The sequence below is a fragment of the Callionymus lyra genome, chromosome 13, assembly GCF_982586985.1.
Source record: "Callionymus lyra chromosome 13, fCalLyr1.hap1.1, whole genome shotgun sequence".
In the NCBI taxonomy this organism is placed as follows: Eukaryota; Metazoa; Chordata; class Actinopteri; order Syngnathiformes; family Callionymidae; genus Callionymus; species Callionymus lyra.
The window spans coordinates 12001325-12014180 of NC_141830.1; the positions used below are offsets into that span (position 1 = coordinate 12001325).

At 40.8% G+C, this 12856-nt stretch overlaps 1 protein-coding gene across 1 annotated transcript in view; it reads right to left on the reverse strand.

Annotated features, from left to right (window-relative positions):
- The window catches only part of eva1aa (eva-1 homolog A, regulator of programmed cell death a), a 75440-nt gene that overhangs the window by 45451 nt on the left and 17133 nt on the right, over window positions 1-12856 (reverse strand). Inside the window, exons 2-4 of the mRNA XM_087805413.1 lie at window positions 8745-8971; window positions 6090-6213; window positions 4032-4184 (exon numbers count right to left, since the gene is read on the reverse strand). Coding sequence (XP_087661539.1) covers window positions 4032-4184; window positions 6090-6213; window positions 8745-8971 — 504 coding nt within the window. The remainder of the gene's footprint in view (window positions 1-4031; window positions 4185-6089; window positions 6214-8744; window positions 8972-12856) is intronic.

Consider the following 12856-nt stretch of genomic DNA (forward strand, 5'->3'; position numbering starts at 1 on the left):
ATTCACACGATGGCACGTGGAGGGAAGCGACAGTGAGGGTGCTAGTAGAAGAAGAAGAAGGGAGGAGGAGGAGAAAACCAATGAGACTCATTGACGAGTTGAAGAAGAACATGGAACACTTCGCAGCCATGATGCTGCTCCTGCAGTTGAAACTGAACTCATTTGGACCAAAAAATATAAAGAATTATTCAAAAAGTAAAATCAATATACTGTAAAATAATTACATAGTGTATGGATTATGAGTATAGTTAGTCCCTCCATTGAAATTTTAATGAAATCCTTTTTTTTAATTTATATTGTTTTATTTTTCTATGGAGATTTTTGCCTACATTTTTGAGTAAATAAATCCCAGGAGACCCATAATATGTTTGGACTAGATGACTCCCGGACTAGACGTTTAAATCAATTGACTTGCTCGCCGTTATTAAGTAAACATGTATTACTACAAATACATTACAGAACTAGGATTTAGAATTGATTAACAACGATGTCGTAGGCAGGGTGGGTTATGGATTGAACAAATAAATGTCAAAGAAGCAGTTTCTGAAGCGGGATATTTTGAATTTAAAGCAACAATATTTAGGATTAGAAATAGTGTTTCTGGCTCCCTCTAGTGTCAGAGCAGTGTAACTGCAATAGTGGGCCGAGAGTGGGTAGGGGTGGGTTATCTAGACAAATTCATGTTTGCTAAAAACTTATGGATCAATTCATGATGTTAAAAATACTTTGAGAATAAAAGTAAGAGACGTAGTTGGACCTCTGACTGCGGCGTGTGAAGAGGAGGGAAACAGATTAACATTGTGGATCTGCGCTGTCAATCAAGACCTCCACACTTCCTGTTCCCGGTGACACGAAGGCCATATCAAAGACAGAGATGGATGGGTTCAAGGGGGTGTCCCTCTCCCTGGTCTGGAGCCTGACGCTGTTTTCCAGAGTCCAAACTAGATGGAGCATGTAAACACACACACAAAGTGAAGATGTGACTCGACAGGCAACACCATCGTCTTCACCTCTAAGCTGGTCTTTGTGCGACTGTAACAGTAGAGTCAGCGACTGGAGAGAGAGAGCGAAGATACTGTATTTAAGTCCAGTGAGAAACCGGATACGACACCGTCACGCCGCTCCCGCCGGAGTGATGACTGTTTTTAAAACAGAATACACACCACGCAAGTTCTAAATATAAACGACAGAAACATAGATAGACAAGAAGGTAAACACAAACTAAACTCAAGGCCTGAGGGCCAAAACATTTTATCCTTTTTTTAAATTATATACTGGTTTACGGTGCAACAACATAATTCCATTATGATTTAGGTAAACACTAGATAAAGTTATGCGTCTTGAAACGAACTATAGAGATTACGTGTTATGCTAAAGTAAGCTTCTTGGAATTTTAACACCGATTAGGTTTATGTTTACCAAACTGTATGATTGTAGACATCAAAATTTGTTCATAGTTTAGGCTCATACTTCCTGTACCTTCTTTTCATTCGGTCAACCACTTGGACTGAAGTAAACATGACCCTTGAGAGATTAACATTTCTGGTTTAACAAAAGGCAATAAAAGAAATACATTAAACATGATTTTCCTTTAGAATTTTAAAATGTGCAGAATATTCACTTTAAAATGTTGCAAAACTCTTGTTATACAAAAATAAGTCAATATGTTTGTAAACTGCAATAACCATCCTAGTTAGTAGCACAAGTTTTCATTTAACTCAAGATCTTGTATCATACGATGTGTTTCTCATTTAAATTAGTAATTTTTGGAAACATCTAAGGATTATTTAAGAATTTACAGTGATGGTGGTTCTTGGAAAATCCTGTAACATTGTATTTTTGCACAAATATCTATATTTTCTGCACTCTTTAAACTATCTGGGCTGAAAACCATGAGACACCAGATTCTAATTTGAAAAGGTTAACAAAATAAAAGGCTGTTCATGTTTTAACTAGTGATGAAGCTTCATCATAGCGATCTCTACACTACTGCCACCTACTGACCTCTAAACAACAAGACACTTCTTCATGAAGCTTCATCAGCAGATCACTAGTTTTCACCTACTGTAATGATACAAAATCAACATCAGTAAAATATAGTCAGAATATTACCATGAGAAAAGCCATGTGTAGAACTTAAGTCAAATTTCACTGTAAATAAAATAAAAAAAACTGAAAAATTACACAATATTTGAATATCAAAGCACTTAAACCATTAAGAAGACTTTATAGTTCTCTGATTTGTTCCCTAAAACCACTGCTCCGCTCTGTCCCTTCAGTTGAATTAAGTCTAAATTACAATTAAATAAAGACGTTCATTTGTGGGTATTTCCATGTCCAAAAGGACGCCCACCTTTCGCTCTCCAAGCAGCAGTTTGACACTCGCTTTAGATAAACAACACAACATTAATCTCCATCCGAACTCACACCCCCTGCTTGTCCAGCTACTTATTTACAGGTGCAGACGTCGGAGGACATTTCCGTGTACACATCAGGAGACAAAAGCAACACGGACAGCGGCATAATAAATGGGCAGCCGAGCGGAAGAGCAGAGGCCACCGTGCCGGCTACTGTTGAACTTGTCATTGATCCAACTAAGAGTCATTAACATTCCCCTAAACATGAGTACATCTGGACATCCGACGCACTCACACACACATGCACTCAAAGGGAACTGGATACTGTCCCTTTTCTCCGGGATGACACAGACATCTGATCTACATTCCAGCCCAATTCCCCTGGCCATGTGTGTGTGTGTCCACTGGAGCTTGACTGCTGGTTTTATGTTCCTTACAACACAAAGCATTTTTTATTTTCCGGAGAAAGTAAAAGTAGTTCTTTTTTTTTTTCCAGAGGCCCCCCTTCTGACAGGTGCGCACTGACGTACTGTAGTCCTCCGGCGCACCTGCGAGGAAACTGTAAAAACTTCCCCAACCATGTCTCTTGAGCACAAGTTTGACAAAATAATTAAAGACATTGTCTGGGAATTATGAGCTTGTTTGTAGTTCAAGTTCGGACGTGTAACAAGTCAATAAAGACTTTTGATCGGTATCATTAACTTGACGCCTATGACACCAGGTATGTACAGGTAGTGACGACAGTGACGCTTGTTTAGATATCGAGCAAATGACCAGAGGATGGATTTACATAGATTTTTAGAGACAACATTAGAAATGATAATCTGGGAACTAAACATCTCATTGTCCATTTTATATCGGACCATCTGTTGAGCCCTCAATCAGGAGTGAAACCATTGAAGGCTATGAATATTGGTGGTGTGTATTGGCAAGAATGTGGCAATACATATCACATATCACATGTATGAACAAGGATATATTTGTAGTATTGTTGAGTACATAACTCTGTTGTTGCAGAATTTACAGACCACATGACTCTTCAAGAAGTCGTAACTGCTTTCATTTGTTTTGAAACCAAAATAAGTCCTAACATCAGCTTTTAAAGCTGCTCGAGTCACTGTATCCTCTCGTCCTCAGTCATCGCCGGGATCTCACTGGGATATTATTCCTACTTAAGCTGCTGGACATAAGGACTGCTGCCATCTAGTGACTGGGCGTTTAATTGCAAAACAAAAATGAACAAACTGAGATATTTTCTTGTTAATTTTAAGTAAATAAACTGTAAAATAACTATGATAAAAAATATTATTTGCAGGACATAAGAAAACAATTGATTATCTTGAAAAAACATTGCAATGTTTATCAATATTATCTGAAATATATATTATCTTTTTTTTTTGGAAGCGAATCTCAAAACCAAGAACATGAAGTGAAATCACAAACTTGCACCAACCCCAAGTTTTCATCACTGCTTTTTCTTGGTCTCACTCCCTCTCAGTGAATTCATCCAGGCAGCTTCTGGGGGCCAAATCTCTCAATTATATGGCGTGTTGATGGTTGGTTCAAAATCAAACCAAATAAATGTTCTACCGCGTCAATAGCGAGACTAGTAACGACGCCAGTGGTCAATCACACGTAGACTTTCAGATTATTTATTACTAATCTCTGTCTTACCCACTGACGGAGCTCGTCGATGGAGCGACGGACACTCCAGCGTGCCCTTCTGAGTTCGGCCGAACAAGGCGGAGTAAACTGCGATCTGCATCCCGCGTTTACAGCTCAGCCTCATCCTTTCCTCCTCGCACACCACCTTGCTTTTGTACTCGTCTGGAAAGAAAAAGATTCACTTACTAATAAACTTCATGTTGAGCTAAGAGGCTGTTCAATGGAATCGTGGAAGGTTCGTTTCAAACTTGGACGAACTCCTCGAGGCAGGAAGAACGCGAGCGAGTCTCAGGAAGACACAAACACCGAGGTGGAGTTTCTCGGCGGACATGTAGAGCCACGCAGCAGCATTCCACACACACACACAGCCGTGGTGACCTGTGGCTGCCGGAGCAGCTCCAGTGGCCGGCGAAGGAAAACACACACATCCATGTGGGGAGTGGATCAGGAATGCAGGGGCAGGAAGAGAAACCCCTTTTCTCCATGGCTTCTCCATTCAGAGGCGGTGACACCTTCCCGTCTCACCTCGACAACACCCCATGTGGCCCCTTTTCTCCCGTCCCCTGAGAAGTCACTGGTTAAGTGACGGCGAACAAAGGGCCGTTGATTGCTCTCGGAGGAGAGAAAAGGACTGTGGGCAAGAGATCCGTGGATTAAATCCTAACTTTTGGTCGCTCTGGTGTGAACCGATGCACGGAACAGAGCCACGAGGCGGAGGAAGTCTTACCTCTCTCTCAACTGGGTTAAGACAGATTCAAACAGATTCGTCTATGCTTGACTTAAAATGCAGGCACTCTGTCAAATGTGGGAGTTGAAGTTGTGTAACATTATTGAGGAAAAGTACTGCCGTTTTAAAGTAGTAGACAGAAAACACACAATAACAAACACGCAGAAACACAATCAAACACACACAGAGACACAAACAACACATGCACAATTACAAACACACACATAATCACAAGAAAACACACAAACAAAAAACCCACATTAACACGAACACACATAAACACAAGAAAACACACATACACACAAAAACTAAAAAACACACAGATCAATTAAAACACACATGCACACACACAATAACAAACACAAAAATCATACAAACACATCCAGTAACACAAACAAACACACACACAAATAAAATGACACACGTACACAAATACATACACACACACATGCAAACACACAAATCAACAAAAACGCACGCATCAACACAACCAACACACAAAGATCTGCAAGCATACACACAGGCACAAAATTGCGAACAAACAGAAACCAACGCAAAAAGAAACAGATCCAAACACACAAATACAATGACAGACATGAACAGTTACAAACACACACGGGCAACTACAAACAAACATATAATCACAAGCAAACACACAAACAAAAAAACCCCAAATGAACACAAACACACACAATGTGAAAACAAACAAAAGAACACACACACACACAGAAAAAAAAAAAAACGCACACATAACTTAAAACACACATGCAGACACAATAGCAAAAACAAAAAACATACAAACACATCCAGTGACACATGCAAAGAAACACAAATACAATGACACATACAAAAACATACACACACACATGCAAACACACAAATCAACACAAATGCACACATCAACACAGGCAGATACACAAAGATCTACATGCACACACACAGACAAAAATCTACAAACAAACACACATACATACAGAAACCAGCACACACAAAAACACTAACAAATAAACAAAGACATGCTCCCACACACACACAACACACACAATTACTATACAAAACAAACACAAACAAATAAAGAAAGACAGACTCACACACACACACAATTACAAACAAACTCAAACAGAAACACAATCAAATAGACAGAGCAAAACAGACATGAACAAACATCACAATGACAAAAACATAAAAACAAACAAAGTGCCCTGGTTTCCTCCTGAGAGTGTGTACAACATTTGTAAAGACAACACTAAGTAAACATAATTAGGAAACATAAAATACAAAGTTGTTTGACTCCTGGTGAACATTCACGTGACACACATGAGGAGCGACGTGAGACTCACTGGGTCTACACTTGTACCACACCATGAGGTATTTGCTGCTGCCGGGACACTGGTCCTCCCCAAACACACGACTGTTGACGAGAACTTTGCAGCTCCTTCTGTCCTGGCACTCGTCCAGCATTTTCTGAAAGAGCAACAAAGAGAAGGAGAAGTTTAAAGGAGGCGGGGGTGGATACGACAGTGATGGTGAGACCAGTGGCAGGAAAAACCTAAAACCACTTCAAACATTCCAACAGGTGAATGACAGTAAGGGGGAGAAGGAGCCAAAGAAAGAAAAGCTACACTGTTATTTCTTGGCTTTCTTAACGTCTCCAGTTTCATCCTCTTTTAGTTTTCTGCAGGTCACAACATTCCTACCCCGATCCACCCTGACGGAATTCCCACTTTAATATTTAACTCACACATACAAACATTCATTACACTCTTAATTCATTGTTATATTTACGTAGGTACACACACAAAAATGGCTTCACATTGGCTTGTTCTTTTCGTGGTGGCCGGTTCTGTGGTTGGTTTACTGTAGTGAATGCCCTGCATTCATTTTTGTGTAGTAAAAAAATAAAAAATAAATGTGAGTCTTACTATGTTTAGTTAGTTTAGTTTAGTTGGTTTACGTTGTGGTGGATATACTTAAGCGACGTACGACGCGTGGTGGATGTACTGTGGTGGTTCTTAATGATGACTCTTCATATTTGCATTGATTTGGGTTGATTCTGCTGGTTAGTGTGGTAGGTTTAGTATTGTGGTTGTTGATGTGTTAGAGGTTGTTTTCCTTTGTTGTGGTTGTGTGTTTTCAAATGATTGTACAGTGATCGTAGTGTGGAGGAAAGTTTTTTGGGAACAAATACAAACATTTATAACACTCTTAATTCATTGTTGTATTTATATAGGTTGACAAACAAAAAAGCCTTCACATTGGCTTGCCTTCATTGTGGTGGCCCGGTTCTGTGGTTGGTTTACTGTTGTGGATGTACTGTGGTGGTTCTTAATGATGCGATAAATTGGGTTGATTCTGCTGGTTATTGTGGTAGGTGTAGTTTTATGGTTGTTGATGTGTTAGAGGTTGTTGTTTTTTTGGTTGTGGTTGTGTGTTTTCAAGTAATTGTACAGTGATCGTACTGTGGAGGAAAGTTTTTTGTGAAATGTGACGATGTAATGATGGATGATGTGATGTTGATTTTTGGTATAAATACTTTGAAAATTTTTCGTTGTCCTGTCTTTGAGTCTGTTTTTCATCCAATGATTTAAAAATGTATGGTTCAAGATTCAAGAGGTGATTGTCTGCCTTTGTTGGGCTTGGTGTGATTTGTGGATCAGGTTTTTGGGGAAGTGCATGTCATTCTCTGGTGTTTTAAGTGCAATCGTTTTTTTTGTGTGTTTTTGAATTGAAGTTCCTTATCTTTTGATGGGGTTGTTATTTATGGTTCAAGATTTTGGTGTGTTGGATGTCTGTGGTCGTTTTGGTTATTTTATTTTATAAAAAGTCAAATGTTTTTTCCTAAATCAAGTAGAAATTTTTGGTTGATTTTTAAATTGTACTTTATTGAATCCAATATATTCAAAGAGAGATAAATGCTGCTATATTTAATTTGTACAGAACACATTTATAAGACTAGACAATATCCCACCGGGAAATCGCAAGAGTGGGCTGTGCACTTTGCCCTCTGACGAAAAAACTATTAAAATTACAAAAAGGGTCAAATCCCACATTGAAAATTAGGACCTTTATCTACATTTTAAAGTTTGAATGGTGTTTCTATATGAATGTACGCCTGATCAGGAGATGTTTGAAAAATGTCACAGATTTGCGGCCATTTTAACATCATCCCATTCATTCCCTATATGAATATATCACACTTTTTCAGTACTTGAGTTGTGAAAAATGTATATTCTGGTGAGAGAAATAATAGTGCGAGTGCGATCGAGCTGCATGTTTTGATGTATTTTTCGTTTGTTTGCGCTCAACGCTGTGGGGGGTTAAAATGTGAAGGAGGATGAACAATAACAGACGCCTTTTTAAATTAAAATTTAAAAATCCATTAAAAATGAATTTGATAATCTACTTTTCTGGTTAAACTGACAAATTCATGACCACAGGGGAACCATGTTTAACTACCAAAGGTTAAATAGATCCAGTCAAAGGTCATGTTATTGGAATAATCAGGTGTCGCCATGCATTCTCAAAATAACTGTCGGAGCAGGAGATATTTTTACGACCTCAAAAGGTCAAGAACAGGTGTCTGCGGGGAAGTCTTGTTTTAATGTTGCGGCAGTTGTCGTCATCACAACAACACTCCAACACAATCCTTGAACCAAAAGCGTGTTTGTGTTATTCTCTAAATCTAGGTCATTTTACTCCAGTCACCTCCCAATTTAGAAGACGAGGCAAAAAGTAGAGGGCGCATGAATTTGTTTTGTGCCGCGGGAACACAGCGAAAAGCTTCCTCTTGACAGAGTGTAATTTGCTGGAAAACATCCTCACAATGTGTTACATCACCAGTGGTCAACCGATCTTAACCCCGGCCAACTTCGGTGTTGTGAGGGACACTTTCTCTCCGCGCTGTTGGAATCTCTAACACGTGTTTTGATCGACCGGGAAAACCTCAATGAGTAAAGCAACTTTCTAAACCTTCTAAAAGTGTCTCTTCTCCTGACCTGAAGTGCCGTGGACACGGAACAATACTGGTCATCGTCTCCAGCGTACTTGTCGTTATAATAACTCAGGCGATACGACTCCGGACATCGCTGAACGTCCGACGCTCCTTTTCTCCCGTAGAAGGCGGACTGGACGGTGACGGAGGTGCGAGGAGGACACCGGATGGTCAGCAGGTCTCCGTCGCAGGCTCGCTCCGTGTAGTTTCTCAACACTTTAGACAGGTAACCTGGAAAAGGGGGAACAGAAGTGTCAGTGAGTTGATGTGAAAATTGAAGGAATTATTTGGACAATATTTGGACTCTTTCTTTCATGTACTGGACCAGGATATGTGTATATTGGAAACAATAGACTTGGAGCCCCCCCGGGCGTCAGCTTGACCTCCGCCTTCAGGTCTTTCTGGAAATAAGTGTTCGCTATTAAACAAAACATTCCAGGAGTTATTCCCCAAATCTCTACTTTATTGCTTCACAAAGGCACTCTTCTTATTGAACCTCCACAATTCCAGGAACACCTTGTGGTTCAAAAACCAAAGTTTTCTGATCTACATCTGGTCAAAATTGACTTAAAACCATGCAATTTTAATACGATGTTAAACTAAAGGTGGGTTTGCAACTTGAATTGACAGGTAAAGGGGGGACTCAGGAGATGGATTGAGGGACGGGATGGACGAGATGTCGGGTCGACGGAAGGGTTGTTGGACAAGATGATGGATGGATGGAGGTAAAACAGGTTTGATAGGTGGTTGATGGTCAGACAATTTTAGAGCGAGGTTGACGGACGGTTGAGCTGTAGGATGAGTAAACAGGTTGAAAGGTCGGCTGGGGTTGACAGACGGAGGAGATGAAAACCAGACAGACCGATTGACGGACAAAGAGGTTGACGGGCGGATGGACAAAGAGTGAGTAGACTGGCAGCTGGATTGACGGATAGGTCAACGGAGGCGTTGACAGACAGACCAATGGATGGACAGACGGGTTGTCGGACAGATAGATAGATAGATAGATAGATAGAGGGATGGACAGTTTGACGGACAGCCAGACAGAAATCAAATAAATCTTGGATACGAGTTGCTTCCTAAACTCTACACAGTCCAGTGGAACCTTCATAATAACAAAAACCTGGATGAATTACATTTAAGCTGGACTAAATAATTATTATTATTAATTAAAAATAAGTGGTTGTTGATTGGAGAATTCAGATTGAAGTTAAATAGATTCATTCCAACATCGACAACCATTTTCATGAGCGCCAGAACCGAGCGAGAATCTTGTGGCCAAGTGCTCAAGCAAACACGTTCACAACAGGTCAACAGAGGCTCACGCTCTTCTGTGATTCAATTACCATTATTTGGAAAGTGTTTGGCAGCGACCAGGAAACATCATCTCCAGCACAGACACAGGGACACACACGTTGCCGGATCACCACGGCCGGGGAAAGCGGGAGGTCAGGGTCTAAAAACGGACACTTGCTGGACCACCATCCCGGAGAGCAGGTGTTCTCGCAAAAAAACTGGTTAAAGGATTTTCTGCATTTATTTGGAAACGATTTACATTCCTCGTCGGAAACAGGATCTGGCGCAGAAGTCACGGCTGACATTTGGGGGGGGGGGGGGGATTACTGACCAGGAAATTAATTTGTGTTTGGATTAAAGTGGCTTCAAACTGGGTGCATTACCCAACTCGACAAAATTAGCAGCTTTGAAAAGCTTTTCGCGGTTTATAAAACGCTCTTATGTGTCAATATTACAAATTAGTTGCTGTCTGGGCTTTAGAAGTTCTCTCGGTCGGCACTGCCTGCCACCCCACCAGGGGGAGGGAACTTGGCACTTCCCCTCCTCTGGCAGCGAGACCACACACACACACACACACACACACACACACACACTCAAGCATGCACACAAAACGATAACACAAACAACGTGGTGGGAAACCGAGCCTCTGAAAGTGATGGTGTGCCATGTTGGTGAAACACTATCACATTATTAGGGCCGGCGTTTTGGCCCGACGCCACCTCCTATGAGAAGTCAACGCTCCAGGGAGAGGAATGGAGTGAAACCATGGGAAAAGATTGTAGCCTCTATGAAAGTTTTAATGGATTTCTCCTGAATCCTTAAGTAAGGATCTCACTTCAACCCTCAGGTGCTTTCTGAAAATCTACTCTCACCCCTTGTTGTCTGGACCTCACTTCTATACTCAAAATCGTCACCATTGTTCCCTTCACGTTACGCGTTGACTGAAGTCTCCTTTGAAAGCCAGCAGGGGGCGGGGTCAGGGCACCTGTGTAAACCAACCATCCAATGACGGCTTTCCTTCAGAACCCTGAAGGCCGAACGATCCGCTTGAACCCCCATGTCATACCTTCCTCTCACACGCCTCCTTTACCTCAACAAAAGTGGGCGCTGTCAAGTCTCCCCTTTTGTTCCTCTGGCTATTTAAAAAAAAAGAAGCTGCGGTCGTTCAAGTACAAACAGGCCAGAGATGCTCTGAATTGAGCTAAAAGGTCCATTTAATCTGTGCAGGGATTTGTTCCGATCAGAGTCAAAAGCAGCCGCACCTGCCTTTTGTCACCGGCGTATGACGGACAAAGGGTCACATGGCGGCTCTTAACCTTTTCCGCGGGGAAGGAATGTCCATTTTCTGTAGTCATGTTCCAACTGCAATCTCCGTCTTTGAGGCGTTTGTAAAGTGTCATGTGATGACCCCAGAAAGTGACCTTGTGATGGATTGGGGGAGGGTGGCGGGGTCAGGTATGATGGAGATTAGTGACTGGCCGCTGTGTTGTGTCAACATGAACCAGGAGGGGCCTGTTGAGGAAGGATTTCCTCTCTGGGAATCGCTGATTAGTCCACATACCAGAAGAGAGTTAAACCACAAGTTAGTTACCAGTGATTCAACAAAGTTGAAACGAAACACTGATTTGTGAAACGGTCAACAGCAGCGTTTTGTCAATTCACTTCCTGGAGAATCTTTAATGGATTTATATTAAGACAATTAATAAATTATTCAGATTATTACGTTACAAAAATAGATTTTATTTGTTTATAAATTAGTATTATAGATTAATATGTGCGATAGTTAATCTGCTGAAGAAATGTTTTGAGGACTGTAGTTGTAAAATACTTCAGAGTTAAAGGAATTGTTCGTCTAGTACTCAATGCCATGACGGCATTAAACTGAGATACTACATTTTTAACTATTTAAATATTGAAGACAAAAAACTGTTACTTCTAGAAAGAGACATAAAATCTCTCTGCAACTCACTTTATATCTAAATAAAAACTTAACAAATTGCAAAAATCTTTTTCCAACACCGCGCATTCTTCATCTCATTCCCTCTCAGTGAACTCAGACGCCATCTTTCAGATTAGGGGTGAAGAAAAAACTAAAGAATAAAGAAATAATTGCTATTACATTATGTATGATTACCCAAAATGTCTGTATTTTATTGCATTTAAAATATATGTATTTCATTATTTTTAAATAAGGGAGCCAACTCTGTGTGGAGTTTGTATGTTCTCCTCGTGTTGCGTGGGTTTCCTCCGGGTTCTCCTCCCACAGTCTAAAAACATACAGAGGTTGATTGGGAAGTTGGGGAAATTGACTGTAGGTATGATTGTGTGTGTGTGTGAACAGTTGTGTGTCTTTGCGTGCGCTGCCACAGACTGGCGTCCTGTCCAGGGTGTCCCCTGCCTCACGCCAAATGAAACTGGGATAGGCTTAGGCATAGAAAATGAAGGAATGAATAGTTTTTTTTAACTGTGCCAAACACAGGTCGATTGAACTGAATCATAAAACAGTGATTGTAGTGTCTGTGATGTCACACGTCTGTTACTGAACCATGGTCGTGAAGCCAATCTGTAGTATCGGAAGGTAGTCGTCTGTTTGAGTCAGATTATCCCGAAAACTGATGATGGGAAATGAATCACAGTTGGTGTGTACGTGACTTCCAGTTTTTCTAAAGCCAGCCTCAGGTGGACACTCTAGGAACTGCAGATCACCCCTTAATTGGCTTCACTTGTTTTTTTTACCACATTTTGCCCCTTGGAGTTAACAAGTCATTTTAACAAGAAAGTAAACGCTGAAGCAACCAAGTGTAGAATTAGGACAGAGCT